A 19305-nucleotide genomic window follows, 5' to 3' on the forward strand; every position below is an offset into this window, starting at 1 on the left:
GTTGCCATGGGGACATGACGCCAACATGGTTACGCCCAGAACCTCCTGCAGTGTGACTTTAGACAATAGGGAGAGAGGGAGATTGACAAATATATGATACAGCCTAATCAGTACATGCTGTTTATTGCGCAGTTAACCTATTCCACATGCCTAGACTCCATCTTTCTTTCAAATCTTGCATGGTTTGTGGGTCAGATGTCAGTAAGATAAGAAGAAATGAACGAATGTCTCCCTGCCTGAACAAGGGCTTTCTGTGTGTGAGTTCTCTTTAGCGGATTATTACACTCGTATGGTCAAATATCATACACACACAGTCGGTTATGTCTTAAGTGAATGTAAACAGTTGGGGGAAAATCGGATGTGTGTCAGTACAGTATATTGGATCTGTGCATTAGGTCTTAAAGTGACAGCAGTCTAATAAACCTGCTGCTGTCTGTTTCAATAATGTTTATCAAACAACAAAGAGAAAATCACTCACTCACTCATTTGACTGAATCCATCCATCCATCTTCTATACCACTTAATCCTTTTCAGGGTCACAGAAACCTGGAGCCTATCCCAGGGAGTATCGGGCACAATCACACACACATCACCTATTCATACACTACGGACACTTTGGACATGCCAATCAGCCTACCATGCATGTCTTTGGACTCAGGGAGGAAACCGGAGTACCCGGAGGAAACCCCCGCAGCATGGGGAGAACATGCAAGCTCCACACACACAGGGCCACGGTGAGACTCGAACCCCCAACCCTGGATGTGTGAGGCAAACATGCTAACCACTAAGACACCGTGCACCATTTGACTGAATAACTTCAGTAAATTTAATAAGAATCACTGTACTTTGTCACTTGGTTCTTTTCCGTCCTTTTTGAAGAGCAATGCTCCATTACTATTGCTCGATTGCGTGGAAAAACATACATTCTTGGAAATATTGTGTTCCAACTTCCAAGGATAAACATCAGGGGGAGTAACTGATAGAATTTCTAGTTTATGTTCATTATAACAGCTTCATATATGGGCTAGCTTCAGAATCATAGCACAAAACAGGGAACATAAATCACCTTATTTGTGGAAAAACTGGGTGATGAACTGTCTTCCCCATCTTGTTTTCTCCTCTTTTGGTATCCCAATTTTGTCTGCGTCATCTCCTGCCATCTAACTGATGCGTGTAACGGCTCACAGCTGTGAAGTGCGGCGTTTCTGAATAATCAGTGAATGTCGTAATGTCGAACGTGTCGTAACACATGCACTCGGAACAGTCTGAGGGCATTCATTATAGCGTGCTTAATAGATTCTTGTGCAAAGAGGCCATTTAAATACCGAAATCATACAGGAAAGTATGGGGTTCTGCTGGGCCCCCTGTCTGACCAGGGCCCTTAGAATCATCCTAATATTCACCCCCGTTACGGTGCCCTGTTTAAAGTTGAACTCATAAAACAAACTCTTCTTGCTTTTATCTGAAGCAAAATACTCAAAGAAAGATCTCTCTTCTCACAACTCCTCAGCAGGTTAATGTGTAGCTCTTCACTCTCTGTAAGATGAACATCTACTAAACATGATCAGACCACGTGTTCTCAAAAAAAAAAGAGGTAAACGCCATCTAGGGGCATCAGCAGTTACTGCGTTTAATTTACTCACTTATCAGAGCATGGTCATTTTAAATGGGCTACATTTATATATAGGAAACTTTCGCATTATATACCGAAAATGTGACATTAAAGAACATTAAAAATGTTTTCATCTATAGACTTTATCCAAGTCAGCTCAGACATCACCTTGGACATGGACGAGTTACATGAGATATTATTATTGTATTAGATTTCCAATTTTTCCAAAAATGAAAGAACACCATTTTAAAATAAATGAGTTTTGTCCCTCAGAAGAATCCCTTAGATTAAGATTTAATAATGATGAAGACAAGTACTCAAAAACTGTTTTGGGTTCAGTTATATAACTGGATGTCCCGTAATAACATTCATCTGAAGCCTATAAATTATAAGCTGATTAAATTTGGTGTATTTAAGAAAGACTCTTAAGATCACTTTCTGATGAACAGAATATTTATAATTGCAACATTTTTCCATACAAAAGTGTAGATAAATGAAAACCCCTCAATCATTTTAACAATTCATAAATGATTTTGGTAAGTTACGAGCAATTTCTAGTCCTAACTTCAAGTAAGAATGCTATTACACTAGCAGAACGGTCAACTCAGACCAGTCTGATGTTTTGCGTTGTGCTACTGCCACATGATTGGCTGATTAGATAACTGCATAAATGCACTGTGCAGGTGTTCCTATTAAAGTGGACGGTGTGTATGTTTTCAGATTTGCAAGTTAGAGGTTACTCCTGAGTAGCTGTAGAAATATTAGGGTCACTTGGAAAGAGACTTTCTGGTTTCCTGGTTTCCATACAGACGCCAGGGAACATCTGCGGTGCCTTTTCTATTTAGGGATTGTGCATTACGGGTGAGATATAGGGTCAGGGTGGGGGTTTACTAGGGTTCTGTTCTTGGGGTTCACTGTTATTGTGTTTTCTTATACACGGTTCAACATTATTTGCCCTGCGATGGATTGGCACCATGTCCAGGGTGTACCCCGCCTTGTGCCGGATGCTCCCTGGGATAGGCTCCAGGTTCCCTGTGACCATGAAAAGGATAAGCGGTATAGAAGATGGATGGATGGATAACCTGATCCGTTTCGGATGTCCTACCTCTGGATGGAGCTCTCATCTACTGCAATTCCAGATTGCTGGGACTACGGCTGCTTCTACAGCCAAACAGACTTCATATAAAACCATAATGAACTTTTTCACACTATCTGTTGTTACCCAGATGAGGACGGGTTCCCTTCTGAGCCTGGTTCCTCTGAAGGTTTCTTCCTCTTAACATCTTAGGGAGTTTTTCCTTGCTACCGTCGCCACCGGCTTGCTCAACTGGGATAAATTCGCACTCTTATACCGTGTTTATATATTTCTGTAAAGCTGCTTTGAGACAATGTCTATTGTAAAAAGTGCTATATAAATAAAATTGAATTGAACTTAAGGTGGAAGGTGAAGTGGGGAAAAAATTACATTTAACTACTTTCAAGGTTGAATAAAGTATTTAATATTTTATATGTGATTTAGAATTTTTCATTTCTGTTCATGTAGCTGTATCAGTAGGATTCAGATTATCTGGAACAATTACTGCAACACTCACTTCCCTACTGTTGTCTTCTGGCATCAGTCCTGTATCTTTTTAAACCACCACATTAGGGTTTGGTTTTTTTTTTTGGTTGGTTGGTTGTTTTTTTAAATCACAAAGATATTGTCTAATCTACTATTGCCTCTTATTAGAAGGAAAAATGAAGACATCATACTCAGAGGAATTATGACAAAGCAGTGAGAATTGTTTGTACCAAAATGTATTTTCCCCAATCAATATGAGCTAATGTGGAAATCCTGAATCTGAATGGTTTATTCAAGCGTTTAAACATTTTTCAACTATACTGAGGTGATTAGAACATATGTGCAGATGTAGATGCTGTGGATGCTGGAGCATATGTGCACTTTGCCCCCTGTTTTATTTTAAAAATATACATTTTGTAATATACATTTTGTGGAAAGTCTTGCCGAAGACACTTACAATCCCCTCTGAAAGTATTGGAACAGCAAGGCCTACTTCGCTATACATTGAAGACATTTGGGTTTGAGATCAAAGATGGAAATGAGACGATAGATCAGCATCAGGTGATGAAAAATATAGGACCATGTGGCTGTTTCTTGCTTCACAGGTGTACCCTGTTAAATTGATTGATTATTTTTTAAAGAATTAATAGCTCTGCATGTGTGCTCTTGGTTTGAACTCAAGGTTTGGAAAACTGATTTGTTGTCTCATTCAACTTTTAATCTCAAACCTAAATGTCTTCAATGTATAGCGAAAACAATAGAATTGACCTTGCTGCTCCAATACTTTCGGAGGGGATTGTATCAATAGATTAATCCATCCGTTTTCCATACCTCTTATCCTACACAGGGTCACGGGGAGCCTGGAGCCTATGCCAGGGAACTCTGGGTACATGGCAGGGGACACCGTGGACGGGGTGCCAACCCATCACAAAGCACAATTGCACATACACTCACACACTACAATTTAGAAACACCAATCAGCCTACAACACACGTCTCTGGACTTTCCTAAATCAAATATTTAGCTCCTCAACTTTAACAAAGATTGATAAGTGAGGCCCAGTATATTACAGAAAGTCTAAATGAGTGTGTTGCAACGACTGTCCAAGTCTCCAGATTTTGTGTGATATCCTGTCAACGTAGCAGGCTCAACAGCAAACAGTGCGTCAAGGGGAAACCCACTTAACCAGGTTTGGGGTTTGTGACGAACACTCTTGAGTAGATAGAGTGAACTGATCCCAGCAGAAACATGATGGAAGAGTGGAGACAACCCAAGTACAGCCCCAGTGCGCGTTAGTGTTGTCCTGCTAAATAAGATAAGTGTGCTGTAGTTCAACGGAGGCCCCCTCAGCGACCACTAGCAGCACTTAATAGATTTGGTGGTAGGCTACACACAGGAGGATGTTAAACACTCAGGTGAGTTGGCGCTGAGGGAGAAACCAACCTGGCAGGGTTGAGAGGTGAGTGTTGTTCCTGAGGTACAGTTTACCAAGGTAAAACTGCCACTGCATGCCAAATGCAATGTAATCCTGTACTGTAAATACTGCATCACACTTCATTTTATGACTTTGAAGTCTTTGCATGATTACACACACACACGAAGGTGACTGATTGATTCTCACTACCACTGGCACAGCATGGGTGGAAAAAACAAACACACACATCCCAAGAATTCATCCCTGAGATAATAAGGCTTGAGTGCAGTTTATTGACTGTGTCAAATTTCTTATAAATCCAGATGAAAACATACACTAACTCGATTTATCTCTATTCTTCAGGTTATCGTTACAGGATAGATTTTTTGGAGGTCAAAGACAGACCGTGGCATTTTAAAAGCAGTAGACCTACAACCATAAGCTACCATTAGCTACACACACAGCCATAAGAGTGCTGTTGAGCTCTGCCCACGGCCAGATTATCCATATATGGGATTGGGCGAGCACCCTGGGGCACCAGCCAATGACCCTTGTCAAAAAATCTTGTTGGAATCATGGGTGTCTGAGCTGCTGTATGTGAATGGGGCGGATAGTGCTTTCCTCCAAGAGAGTTACACTGCCTGTTGGTGTAAAAAGGAGAGAGAGGAAGAAAAGTAGGCAAAGGAACTTAAATAGGTGACAGAAAAAAAAATAATAATAAGGCCAACATGCACCAGAGTAGAAAATAGAGAGGAACATTTGTATGTTCTCTGTCTGTCTCTGTCATACAATACATGCTATTCCTGTTGCCTGATTCTGACTCAGTCTGGACCTACCTGCTCCCTCCTGATGCTCTACTTCTGCTTGGAGCTTCCTTCACTTGGGAATTACTCACTGCTGTTGTGGATGGTCACACACACATACCCAAGTCTCATCTGTTCTTCAGCAGATAACCTCACATGGATACTGAAGCTAAAAGACACTATAAAGATCATAAAAAGATGACATAAAACGTTCTTCTGCTCAAACTGACAACCTTTACAACACACACAAATGATAGTTTCGAAGTCTACATCCATGTCTGTAGCTGTTTTGTGACCATGTCCATCGCTAAAAGGATTAATGAATAAAACTGAAATGAATTGAATTTAGAAGCAGATTTTAAGGCATAACAGTGCTGTGACATGGTGAGGTCACCTGCGCCTCACGTAATGGAGCAGATCTGGAGGGATCACGGGTATAGAGTGTTGTGGTGCACTGGGATGTTGGGATTTGAAGTCGAATAGAAGTATTAAATATATGAGATTTAGAATTCTTTTCTTGTAGCTCTATCAGTTGGGTGAACTCCAAACAATTTCTGCACCTTTCACTCGGACCAATATTAACCACATTAGGGTTTTTGGAAATCACCAAGATATTGCCGTCAAATTAGAAGGAAAACTGTTCCAGGAGTTATGACCAAGCATTTAGTATTGTTTGTAAAAAAAAAAAAAAAAAAAAAAAAAAAAAAAAAAAAAAAAAAAAACTCTCCCTGTCAAACCTTAAGAGCTAATCTTGAAAATCCTAAATCTGGATGGTTTATTCAAGCCAAGGAAACGTTGGATGGGGCGACACTTCAAAGCATCAATTATTAAATCATCTGGACACAAGACCAGCACAATGAGAAGGAAACTAAGAATTTATTTATCAAGTGCAACGCTTAAAAAATAAAAACACTCAATGTACTGTATATGAAACATTGTTGCAAGTTCAACAGCGTAAAATCTCAACGCACTAAAGTCAATGTTGTTAAAAACGCCGGTGAGTAATAATCCCCCAAAATAACCCGGACTACCACAATAATACAGTATTGACTGATGTTTTGGCAGTTGACAAATTCACAGGAAAAAAAAACAAAAAAAAAAACAAAACAAGCAGAGCTCCTTCATCACCTGCTGCTATGAAGCCCCACCCCTGCTTTCCCTCAAGTGTGGGGGGGGAGGGAGAGAGAGAGAGAGAGAGAGAGAGAGAGAGAGAGAGAGAGAGAGAGAGAGAGAGAGAGAGGGGCAACATGCATGCTCCCTTCACAGAGTTCTGCACAAATACATTTACATAAACTGTATTAGTAACTGTTCATGCGCTTTGATCCCTCCATGTCTCAAAGTGTTGAAAAGAGGAGCCCCTGAATGTTAAGTGTTACAGATCTCCAGAAAAGTCTGGAATATGCGTTTTAGACTTCCAGCCTCCGCCTTCGTGTCGGCTGCTGGGGTCACGGTCACTCCCTTATACAAATCTGCTCGTGTCTCTGCGTTCACAGGTCGCAGCTACTGAAAGAGCACTGCTGCTTTAATTGGCGCACGGGACACGAGAACACATTTCGGCTCAAGGCTGATTATTTTTATTTCGCCGCCGGCTTGTCGGTGCTTTCGCAAACGGTGCGCTTTGTAGTCAGACGCATTACCAGCTGAGGAGATTGCTGCGGCCCAGGGTCATGAAGTAGACCTGACTCGCGCCGCCTTGACGTACAGAAGCGAAGAACACCTGCAGGAGAAACGACAGATCCACATTTTTCAGACACAAGTCATAATCCTGCTAATAATTCACTAGCTCTGCAAGCGTTCCTGCTAGTGCCGGGCATTCAAGCGGTTTTCGTAGCCAAGCGCTCAAATACAAACAAAGTAAATCATTATTCTACATTTAAAATTAACAGTGAGAACTGTAATGCCGCCACTTGAATGAATCCGATACGAGCCCGTTAAGAGTACAGCAGGACCGATAAGCGGTTTTACCGATATTTTTCTTGATATTTACGCATTTTTCCAAAATTGGTTCTGTTTTATAATATCGGATCCGCCGATAAATGGCGCCATCTTGTGGGCATTTTGAGAATTGCGCGCAGGACCAAAACTGAGGGAATACTGAGTCAACAATGGTGTGCACAGGTAAAATATACTTGCTATGCTTTATTTAATAAACTCTAACATAACAGCCATTAATGTACAAATTAGATGTGTTACATAAATGTAGTTTAAGCAACTCAGCGCTAAGAAAGAGATAAACTCTTTCTTAGAGTTTCTTAAACTCAACTTTTAAAGTCTTTAGTGACAGTGCACCTTATTTTTTTTTATTTTTTTTTATTCTTACAGACCTCTCAATTTATTGGTGTATAAATAAGAGTTTTGTTTTGTATGCAAGGAGGAAGTGAAATGGACAAAAACTGTTTGTTCAGTTCAGTGTTATCATTGTGACAAAAACAGAATTAAAACAATAAATAAATAAATAAATATCGGTTCTGCATATCTGTTATCGGGCATATAATCATGCAAATAATCGGTATCTGTAATAAAAAAAAAATCACTAAATATCGGTCGATCTCTAATTAAGAGGCCTGTAATATTAGAGCACCAGAGACAGAATGAACATTAGCAGTAGCGCTGCAGCAGTTGTTCTCTGAAATTTGTACAAACATAAGGAGATGCTCATGATGCGCTTCAGATTCTATTTTATTTACCCACATCTAACCATCTTTCTATAACGCACTACAAATCCAGGAAAGAATTTGCAAAAAACAACTCGCGTCTATGGATGGAACGGCTCCATGCTTAAATGATCAAACATTTATCAGCTGAATTGATATTTAACCGCAAGAGTTTTAATCCGACATCGTAATGCGCAGCCCGAAATCGGATAAAGTCTCACCTTGTCATTTCTCTCGCACAGGAACTTAAGCCTTTGTGCCCTTTTGTGCATGAACACACCATCCAAATGACCCGTCTCGACCGAGCGGATCTCTATGGCCTTCTCGCCCCAGCCCATGATCTGATTCGACCTGATGTATGCTGCAAAGCAAAAGATGCAGTATGTCGAATCAAATGATTATGCATGTGCAGGGTCACGTGGACATGCAGGATAAACATGGAGTGGTACGTCAGAAATTAAATTCTCCTGCTACTGATGTACTCATTGATGCTACATGCATTCTGCTCTTATCTACACTGTTATGATTGAGTGTTCGCGTGTGTGCACCGTACCAACAGAGGTGGGCATCTCTCCCCACTGCAACACCACGTCTTTAGTGATGCGCCCGTACGTGTTCACGTAGACGCCTTCGTCCTCATAGCAGACCAGCAGCTCGATGCCGTCCGTGTTGGGAAGGATGATGATGGCGTGCGACTGGATGCTGGTCTGAATCTATCAGGTTAGAAGAGTGGAGAAAAAAATTGCAGGGTTAATCGATCAAATACATCGACCTCAGGATACTATGAAACTGCAGACAATGAAAATGTCAAAACATAAGGTAGGGCTTTTCTCATGAGCTTCCCGTTATCGAGGATGCAGCAGAAGTACATGCGGTGCTTACGTGCGTGGGCAAATAGATGTCGTAAACAGCGCCCGAATCCACGTCGACCGCGTGAAATCCAGAGCAGGAGCCGTATATCACCTTTAACCTCTGTCCCTCCTCTACCGTCAGGTCCACTAGCAAGGGCTTGTGTACCAGGTCGCCAAATGACTGCGAGAAGTTTGATAAGTAAATATATTATATAAGCATGGGTGGGTGATTTCTATTTAGGCAAACTTTCAGAACAGTCAGTGTTGCTGAATTCCTAAAATGAGTTGTTTTTTAACTTGAACTCACCTTAAAGGCCATGAATTTATGATACGGCTTCGGTGCCCACGCATAGACCTCCACGGAGTTTTTCAAGGCCAGCACCAAGAACTTGATTCTTTCATATTTCACTGTGGAGAGACAGACGAACATTTGAAATTTATATAATGTGTTTTGATCTTCGCATTTCTATTATTAAACAACCGTGAGCACTTGATACGCTACGTTGCTCAGGTCAGGAACCTCGAAACAGCACGTACCAACTTTGTAGTGCACACAGCCCTCCAGCTCTCCCACTGTAGTCCACCCCTGCTTCTTCTCCACCTCTGGGTCATTGTGTAGGATCTTGTTCCTCAGCCAGGACAGATAATACACTCGCAGCTTGTTCTTTTTTCCTGTCACAAAACAAAACACATTAACAAATACCAATGCATAAAAACTTGTCCAATTTTCTGGGCTGCATATAAAGGGGAAAATGGTTCCAGGCACTGGATCGTACCTGATATTGTGACCAGAACATTAAGGCCTTCCAGAACATCCATTTGCTGAAAACGGCGGCGGTTGATGAGGGGGTAAACTTTACCCTGCCCACTGCGGTCCAGAAGCAAAAGCCCACTTTCTGTCCCCACCAATAAGTTCACCCCTACAGAGGGAGAATAGGGAGATTAACCAGAACTAGGAATAACAAGCTACCTGTAAATAAGTGAAACACTTTTCAGACCCTGCCTGAGGTAGCAAGAAACTTCCAGTGAAATCATCATATAATGGATCAATCCCAATCTCGGTTATCCAATATTCAGAATTTGAGCTAGTCAGTCTGCTTAAAGTGCACCTATTACTGTTTTGAAACGTGTCTAATTTTGTATTAAAAGGTCTCATGCAATAGATTTACATACACCCAAGGTAAAAAAAAAAGATATATATATATATATATATATATCTTTTTTTTTACCTTGGGTGTATGTAAATCTATTGCATGAGACCTTTTAATACAAAATTAGACACGTTTCAATATATATATATATATATATATATATATATATACACACACACACACACACATTTTCATGTGCTCATAATTTATCATTCTAAACTCCTCCTTTCAGAGAGCATACTCTGCTCTGATTGATCATATGCCCCAGTCTGTTGATGATTGGTCTACCGCCGTGTTGAAAAGGAAAACGCCCACTACCATAAGTTTTAGCTCTGTCTGTTTGCGGTTTGTAAAACTTTGCAGATGTTTTTACATTCACAAACAGCTATATAACACCACATGTAGGTAATATCTGAAAAAGCATAATAAGCGTGCTTTAATGTTGCCCACGTGAATCCACACGCCGAAGAGTCCTTGGACAAGACACTGAATCCCAAGTTGCTCCTGATAGCAGGCAAGGGCCTTGCATGTTTACAAATGCCTTACGTTTACTCGTGGTAGCTATTTAACTCAGTGACTTCAGCTGTCGTATCTCTGAAGCTTGAGCTACACAGCAATAGTAAAACCATCTGGACGATTGTTTACCAAGGGTGTTAGAATGAGTCAAAATGGTCAGTTACGTACCCCAGAGTGCAGCACACAGGATCTCAGAATTGAACCTCTTCTTGTACTTGCGGATCTCGGGCGTGTCGCTTTGTGGCCGAGTGTTCACCGGGTTCACGTTAACCACCGAGCCTTTACGCATGGGGTCTGGCCTTAACACTTCATGCAGCCGAAGGTCATTCCCGATGACCGCTGCACAACAAAACCAGTCATCGTCTGCTTTATCCCACTTATGTTAAATGATGTACACAGCATTCCTCTTCTATGGTATTTACATCGCTTAAGTGTGCACAGGTTTGGGAATAAAACTGTAAGCAACACTAGGAAGGACAACGTACTCGTAGTGCATTACAAACCAAAATTCAATCAATTTGCATTATGGTGGCTTTATTACACTACTCCAATTTTGTGCACTTTATTCCCTTTTTTTGGACTTACCCATGTTGTTGAGAGAGCTGCCAGTAGAGGGCGATATTTGTAGAAGGCGAGGGTCAATGAATGGGGTGAAGGAAGAAGAGGACTTGTGTTTTTGAAGAGAATTACTGCCAGAGAGTGTCTGAGGGGAAAGAAGATAAGAAAAGAAAAAAAAAAACCCAGATCACAAGAAAATGATGGTGAATATAGATATGTAATAGCAAAGAGAATCTGGGCTTGTCTCATACTTACAGTAGACTACTGTAAGAATTCTAAGACAACAATAATTCAGAAATCTGGAGTTCACTCCCTCATAGCTATGAGATTAAGATTTATCTGTCTGGTCTCCATACTGGAACCAGTTCACAGCCAAACATACTAAAAATATATATATATATTTTTTTTTTACATTTTTCTTCACTAAAAATATTCAGTGGCAATGCCTCACTAACAAGGTTAATGCAATTGAACTGCATTTAAGTAACAGCTATAAAGATGCGCTATAAACAAAAACAAACCAAAAAAAAGAATGAAATTAAATTGTGAGCTGAGGGGAAAAAAAAAAAAAAAAACACCAGTGATTGTTAAAACAGATGTGCAAGGTGAATCAGAAGGCTGAGAATTAACTGAAAGGTGAAGAGAGAACTGAAACAAGGGATGACTCAAAAGTAAAATGAATTAGTTTTGCCAGTTTGAAAGGAGTAGTAAAATGTTCACATACAGCAAAACACTCCATATATATATATATATATATATATATAAAATTTTATGAGGTTAAGCTCAGCACTTAACTGCTTTAAAAAATTTCCCATTACTGAACCTTCCATGAAAATCCAAAACAGTGACTGGAGAATTTTTTTTTTTAGGAGGAAAGAAAAAAACAGACAAAAAAAATAAGACTTGTTTTGCAAAGAAGCTGATTTTTAATTCTTTGGGCAGTTCTCTCATACGGCAAAAACACCTGCATGCAAGAACAAATGAAATGAATTCTGAATATGTAGGTGTGAGAATCTAAAAACAGACCAAAAGCACAAAAACAGCTCCCGCAAGGGAATGCAGTATCCCAGAAGAGCCCGTTACGGTGCTCGTAGTGCTTACAGCTCGTCCATCACCCAGCATCGATTTGAAGGGGCGATGATGTGAATTAGCGGTGAGTAGTGAGAATAAAGCGGAGTAAAAGCTAGCCAGCAGTTCAGAGTGGTATAATAGCTAAACATACCTCGCTGGCAAGCAGCCTCTCCAAGGCGGATTGGGGGGACATGGAGGGGCTGGTGTGACTGGAGGAGGGGGAGGAAGTGATGGAGGGGGAGGGGGAGTGATGGCTCTGTTGGATGAGGTCAGGCAGCAGGTGAATACGGCCTGCGAAGCCATTTCGCTCCTGGTGGCCCAGAGCAGGACCGTGACCAGGACCAGGGACAGGGCCCGTACCAGGCCCGGGAACCAATCGGATTTTCTCCGCTACGCTCTGGAATCAAAAACAGGCACAGCTGATTCTATACTCAGTTGGAGGGGAGGAAAAAAAAAAAAAAAAAGAAGAAGGGAGCAAAGGGGCCAGCAAAAAATGAATTGGGATTTGCTTATATAATGTCTCAAAGCTGCGAGTGCGCCGTTTTCCCGAGTATAAAGTGAGAAAATGAAACAAAATATAAAACCATTAAAAGTACAAACAGAAGGAATGGATGAATGATGAAACGCAAAACACATAAAACAATAAACAAGGCCAGAAAGGGGTCCTCTTGTACCTGTCTGACGATTAAAGTGCCGTCTTTAGAGGGTGTGACGGCTGTGTCGCTTTCTGCTTCGTCGTGAACAATCATGGTCTTCACTGACTCCGTCTCACCATTGCTAACTTTCGAGGAGCTGAAGGAAAGACATGTTCGCACGATTCGATTATTTCAATACCAAAAACACATGAAATATGTAGTGCGATCATTTACACTATTAGACGCACAAAAGAAAGCGCGAACCTTGCCCTCGAGTCCTCGGTGCCAGATGTAGACTCGTTGCCCAGCTCCTGTTCCACCTCATCATCCTCTTCTGAATCAGAGTCCTCACTAGATGAGGAGTAGTCGGTCACCTTGTGAGGAGGACGAGCTTCTTCAATTGCACGCACCTCATTGGCCAGTAGAGTGAGATCCTAAGAGTGGGATTTAAAGACTTGGTATCCACACCCAGGCCACAGAATTGTCCATTCACAAAGTAGGTCCAGATTTGATGGTTTTCCACATAAACAACAGCATTAAAACCAAGTTTCAACTTACAGAGGGCCTGGCTGGTCTGACAAAGTCCTTCTTCTCCTCCAATTTTTTGCCAGCATTTTCCGGGCGTTGATGTGGCGAGCCCTCGGATTTTGAGGATGCTGCAGGAAGTAGAGAAAAATCAACGTCATCCGAGTTGTCACGCAATAAACTAGGCATTTTTGAGTAAATTGACCATGGCTAAGTCTACGTTAATCCAGACAGCTCTGAAAACTGCATTTTCGTTTTTTTTTAAAAAACACACGCTCTCAGGCTACACTGGAGTTTTCAAACTCCAATTTTCTGAAAATTGCTCGTGAAACGTCTTGAAATGCTTCCATCCCTATACTGCGCATGTGTAAAAACGTAAGCGGCGTTGGCCTGCGCATGCGTAAAAACGTAAGCGGCGTTGGCCTGCGCCATTTCCATCAGGTGTTTATTGAAAAATGCAATCTGAGGGTTGTACAACGTGACCTTCATGTTAAACAAACTGGATCGTGGGCACAACAACTGCAATGCATCATCATCCACCATCTTGTTTGTTTAGAGTTGAATGGGTCACATGACTAAAAACATCTTGGAATATCTCCATTTTCTCAGTCCACACGTTTATCCTCTTGGGAGAACGCTTTCGAAAAGCTCCGTTTTCGCCGGGCAAAAACCGGAAGGCCAAAACAGAGAGGAAAAAGATGCGCTTTCAAATTTTATCCGGATTTACGTGGACGCGGCCCATGAAGCACTAAACTCGGACATGAAAAACAACTTCGCGTTAATCTAGCGCGTGTTCATAGATGATGAGCTTAGTCAGGTGTAGCAGCAGCACTCACAGCGAACCCTGAACTTCTCCCCTGAACTCTGAGAGCTAGTCTGTGAGCTGGAGTTACTGGAGCCAGAAGAGCTTCCACTGCCTGGTCTAGCCAGCTTCTCCACCCGATCCCACAGCAGACGCGGTTCCACGTTACTGGCAGGAAGATAAGTGGGGAAAAGCAGAACGCATGATCAATACATCTTCAATACTTCTTAAAAGCTCTTGGATCTCTTATTTTACACACACTTACTTTTTATATATTATATTATATATTATATATATTTATATTATTACATACTGTATCACAAAGAACTTAAGCATGTATCTAAAGTACAGATAGAGGTCAGACCTGCCAGCATTCCTCTGTCCAGGTTGGCTGCTTTGCTGGTTGTTCTGAAGTGGGGAGTCTCTGCGGGACAGTACAGGTGATCTGGATGTCGTCCTCACGGGGACCTTGAGAAAGGCACACACAAGAATATGCATTTTTTTAAAAAAAAAAAAACAAAACAGCTGTAGCAATAAACCAGTCACACAATGTTCACATCGTTTATCACAATGTTTTCAAAATGGAGCATTGCGAGTAGGGAAAAAAATAATCTATCGTGCACAACCCAATTCAGAACTTTGCACCATACCTGAAACCATAATAGCTATTGTTTAAAAACGTACACACACCTGTACTTTTCACTTAGGAATTTTGAAGGTGTTGGTTGCTGTACTGAAGAGGGTCTTGATATGGGGAGTTAAGTAGTAGTCTAACACACTGTATTCATCAGTCAGTCCTTCACAGAACTGTGGAGTGAAGTGCAGTGTTTCCCATACGTAGGTAAATCCCTGCCCACCCAAGTGTATTTTGTAAAAATAAATACAAATAAAATCAATAATGTTTTTAAAAATCACATTATTTAATCCATTCCAATGCACTTGTTTCCGGTTTGGTGGCAACAGTGTGAGAAACTAGAAGCAAAATCATTCACACCTTTCATTAACACCAGGTGCGGAGCATTTAACTCTGTGCTTTCTTTCAGTAAATCTAATGTGCGAATATGCATCACAACTGGATAAGATCTCAAAGTATTCAAACTTCGCTGTGGCAATTTAAAACTTTCACAAGGTGTTGATTTTAATCAGAACCGCTATGCGCACTGCTACAGTAGGACTAAATCACCGGCGTTATCCCGCTCAGTGGAATAAATTGCCTTAACGTAGTCGCACGATGCATTTCCATCTGCACCCGGTTATTTCTAACCCAGTGCCGCTCGGGGCTGTTAGTGAGAAGCGGCGCACAGCTGTTTATCTGGAGCGAAAAACAAATCGAGAAATCTGCGGTTTTGTTTCTTTTAGCGGTGTTCACTCTTGCTGAAGGAGCCGTATTATTCTTCTACTGCAAGACACACATATTTAGTGCTATACCTAGATTATATGATATGTTCAGGAATCATATAGAACACCATATATTTAGAATTTTATTTAATCCTTTTATTAAATGATTTATTTTATGGAATGAAACTGAATAGAGCATGTGGTTTGAAGTGTGGTAATACTGCATCATTGATTATCAGCACATACCTAGTTTTAATGATATATATATACATATATATATATATATGGCTTACAGGCCTTACTCTTTTGACCAGCAAAAGTCTAGATCCTGCTCTTACCTTTGGTGGAACCTCGTCATTGACTGATGTTTCAGGAGTCTCATGGCTCCGAGACAGTGAAAGGGGCAGAGGGTGAGGATGCTCAGAGCGTGCAGGGTGTGCAGGGTGAGCAGGGTGCGCTGGGTGGTGTGGCTCTTGAGAGCGCAGATGGAGATGTGCAAAATTAGGAACTGGATCGCTGAACGAATGAGAACGGGACACAGGGGGAGCGGACGCGTTGTTCTTTAGAGCGGCCAGGTGAGACCACTGGACCTTGCGGAAGGGGAAAGAACAGGAGGAGAGGGAATTTTTGGGGAGGGGGGTGGTTGTGAGGGTGAGAGAAGAGCACAGACACAGTGAGACAGAAAGGCGTGATCACAGCCAAGAACACAAAACATAGGATGAAATGGAAGAAACGGACATTCCATGGATGACCACCCACAAGTCATCTGGTATCATACAGCCATTCGGATAGCAACGTATCGCGTGAGAGGTGGGAAATCTGAGGAACTGTTAGGCATTACCTGCGGTTCCATGGGCTTGTGCATGCTTGAGGACTCGGATGAGGAGTTCCCGTTAGAATAGGGCTCAGATGAACGGGGAGGTACTGGCGGCTGCTGCTTGGGTGGGGCTGTCTGAGGCGAGCCCTGATGGTTCTTGCGGTATCTTTCATCAGCCTGGCAAAGGACACAATTTATGGAGATTAACTGGTGGGCGTTAGGGACACCTCAAAGTAAACTGACGATTGTTCCGAGCCAGGAAACTGCATGCTGGTGTTTATTAGCCTGGATTACAACTCGGCAAGCTCAAGTAAGAGAGGGACGAAGACAAAACTGTGTTAGGACAGTGCTGCTCGGGCTCATATTCAAGCCAACACAAGTTTCATGCTCATTTGAGAAAGAAAAAAAAACAAAAACCACAAAAAAAAAAACAAACAACCCTTCATTAAATATTAAAGACAAATAGACCATAGTTTTCCCTAAGGTGTAGAATAATAGCCAAACCATGACATGCAAAACAAACAAGTGGAAATTGGGAAAATAGAAGCATTTGTAAATCTGGGATCGAACTGAGAACAAGAACTAATAAATTACCAAGGGCCAATATACGGCTCAAGTTTTTAAAGACCAAAAAAACAACATACAGGAGCAATATTCCACGTCCTTCATTTCAAATTTGAAAAATGTGGGTTTAGTTTACACAAGAAGGCAAGACAAGGAGACAGGATGTAGTTTTTTTTCCATTCTGTTTCATGACTATGGTGGTGAGCAATATGGTTTTCTTTCTGGCTGAACAGCAAGGCATAATCCAATTTTTTTTTTTTTAAAGGACTGTGTAACTGATCTGATCCACAGAGTCTTCCACTGACATGGTGCCCAGACTGGCTCCAGAGCCGGGATGTAATGTTTTTTATTGTGTGCAAAAAAAAAAAAGTTGGAACTTCTGCTGTCAAGAGCTTGGTGACTGTGTTTATAAAACGAACAGCATTTCACTTAAAAAAAAAAAAAAAAAAAAAAAAAAAAAAAAAAAAAAGTGTTCAAAAATCAATAAAACGTTTTTATTAAATATAGAACACTTCAAATGTAAAAAATTGCGTCTATATTCACTCCAAAATGTGACGTCTATTTTGATACTCTTGGGGTGTTTTCAGACCTGTAGATCTGAGCTTTGTTCCGAAACGGGGACTTAAACTGTCGCAATGTTGTATTTTCTCCTCGGCTCGGTTCGCTTTCACAGAGTAAACGGTCCTCTCATCGGTTGGAGCGCACCTGTCTATGTTCCGGGGTTCTACATAGCAGTCATCCAACAAGATGGATATGCAGCAGCTCCGTGAGCTTATTGTGGCTTTCTTTTTTAAGCTGTAGTTATTAGAATTTCTCATTTATATGTTCAACAGAGCTATTAAAGCCCATCTCCTTGAGACGCTCACTACACACCTTGTAAACCCCGGTGTTTTTATGCGCTTTTCAAAGCCGTCTGTCCCAAATTTCAATGAGGCACTTTACCTCGTCGTTTTATTTTTACCTTTGGTCCGAGTTAAACCGCGATCATGTTGCGAGTTGTCAGCAAAACAAACACACTTTTTATGTAACACAGGTGCCATCATGCGTTGCTAGTTGGGTTGGTAACTAATGTCTCTGAGGACTTCTACTTCCTATGGAGGACTTGCCGTTTGAAGGTAAAACATGGAAGGTAAAACATGGAAGGTAAAACTATCGGGTCTTTTTTTTTACGTCTCCATTGTTTTAGATTGTTAACTGTCACCTTGTCAGTGGAAAAAGGGGTGCGAGAGTACCATGGGAATATTGTACTTGATCACCATCAAATGTAATTAACACTAACAGTGAAGCAAAAATGTGATGTGGTGGATAAATAATAATGATGAATGATGATGCTGAATACTCGCTTTCAAAGATCAGTATCCAAAGAAAACCAGATTTCTGCTGCTCCCACCAGCACACTTTGATCTGACAGCTATCAAGTTAAACGTTCTTCACATGCAAAATTGAGCCGAGGTTAGCTCGAGAAGCCAGAGTAGCAGCAGGCAACAGTGGGTGGACCAAGGGGAAGGCTTTTCACCTCTCCGACTGGCTGGGCTTCAGACACCGGGCCACTGGATGGAGTTGACTGGACGAGAGGGTCGTCGGTCCTGTCTGTCTCACCCACTGGCTGTGTGACTAAAGGGCTCGAATCCACCGACACACTTTCAGTCTGTTCCCTGCACTCATCAGTAAGGGCTTCGTTCTCATCTACGTGTTTATTCTGCTCTGCATCTGGATCTACATTCTGGTCACCGTCAGTCTGACGGAGAAGGTCAGCCTTCGGCGTGCACTCGTCTGCGTTAGAGTAAACGGGGGGGTCGGGGTCATCTAAGGGGCGCGCTTGGGGTAGTTTTGCCCAGTCGGGCTGGGCCGTGAGGGAGGAAGTGCGCTGTTTCGGTCCGCGCTGCAGGGAGAGCAGGTAGGTCTGCTCCTGCTGGAGCTGACGCTGCAGCCGCTCCGCCTTCCGCTGCTCCTCCAGCTCCCGCCATTTGAACTCCTGAGCACAGAGCGTAGCTCCATCACAAAGCTCCATAATTATTGAGGAAATTCCCATGAGTCATTACATGCGCTTGTACATACTGTCAATACAATATGTTTAGTAATTAAACACAGTAAGGTCTGCAAGATTAAATTAGCATCCTGTAGCTGAGGTAAACATCGTACTCATGTGCCCTAGAGACATGGTTCTCAAAGAGGGGTCCGTAAAGCTAATTCGGACTCCTTTTATCACAGTTATCAAAGTTTTAAGCCTATAAAAAGACCGGATGGTAAAAGAAAAACACTCTAGGCTTTAATAAATAGCCTAAATGTGAAAAATCCAAAATGATTTGTTCATAAAATAAATCTGTACTGATTGGTCTGTGAATTTATTTACAGTTAAAGAGGTGACTAACTTGAGAGCACAGTTTGAGAACTCCTGCTCTAGAGCATGTGGTCCTTGACAATCTGTCCTTC

At 41.6% G+C, this 19305-nt stretch overlaps 1 protein-coding gene across 6 annotated transcripts in view; it reads right to left on the reverse strand.

Moving 5' to 3' along the window:
- Positions 1 to 5195: 5195 nt before the first annotated feature.
- LOC128601718 (mitogen-activated protein kinase kinase kinase kinase 4-like) overlaps positions 5196 to 19305 on the reverse strand; it is a 61336-nt gene continuing 47226 nt past the window's right edge. Inside the window, exons 15-32 of one of the 6 annotated variants that reach the window (XM_053615036.1) lie at positions 18389 to 18847; positions 16333 to 16485; positions 15830 to 16075; positions 14518 to 14621; positions 14188 to 14321; positions 13385 to 13482; positions 13091 to 13260; positions 12866 to 12983; positions 12343 to 12588; positions 11148 to 11265; positions 10731 to 10901; positions 9672 to 9815; positions 9433 to 9567; positions 9203 to 9303; positions 8927 to 9076; positions 8598 to 8757; positions 8266 to 8405; positions 5196 to 7107 (exon numbers count right to left, since the gene is read on the reverse strand). In XM_053615036.1, the coding sequence (XP_053471011.1) occupies positions 7024 to 7107; positions 8266 to 8405; positions 8598 to 8757; positions 8927 to 9076; positions 9203 to 9303; positions 9433 to 9567; positions 9672 to 9815; positions 10731 to 10901; positions 11148 to 11265; positions 12343 to 12588; positions 12866 to 12983; positions 13091 to 13260; positions 13385 to 13482; positions 14188 to 14321; positions 14518 to 14621; positions 15830 to 16075; positions 16333 to 16485; positions 18389 to 18847 (2931 nt within the window). In that variant the 3' untranslated portion in view covers positions 5196 to 7023. Of the gene's footprint in view, positions 7108 to 8265; positions 8406 to 8597; positions 8758 to 8926; positions 9077 to 9202; positions 9304 to 9432; positions 9568 to 9671; positions 9816 to 10730; positions 10902 to 11147; positions 11266 to 12342; positions 12589 to 12865; positions 12984 to 13090; positions 13261 to 13384; positions 13483 to 14187; positions 14322 to 14517; positions 14622 to 15829; positions 16082 to 16332; positions 16486 to 18388; positions 18848 to 19305 lie in introns of all 6 variants that reach the window. The other 5 variants (XM_053615035.1, XM_053615038.1, XM_053615037.1 and 2 more) reach the window with 5 other exon arrangements.

Source organism: Ictalurus furcatus, chromosome 26 (assembly GCF_023375685.1).
Source record: "Ictalurus furcatus strain D&B chromosome 26, Billie_1.0, whole genome shotgun sequence".
NCBI lineage: Eukaryota > Metazoa > Chordata > Actinopteri > Siluriformes > Ictaluridae > Ictalurus > Ictalurus furcatus.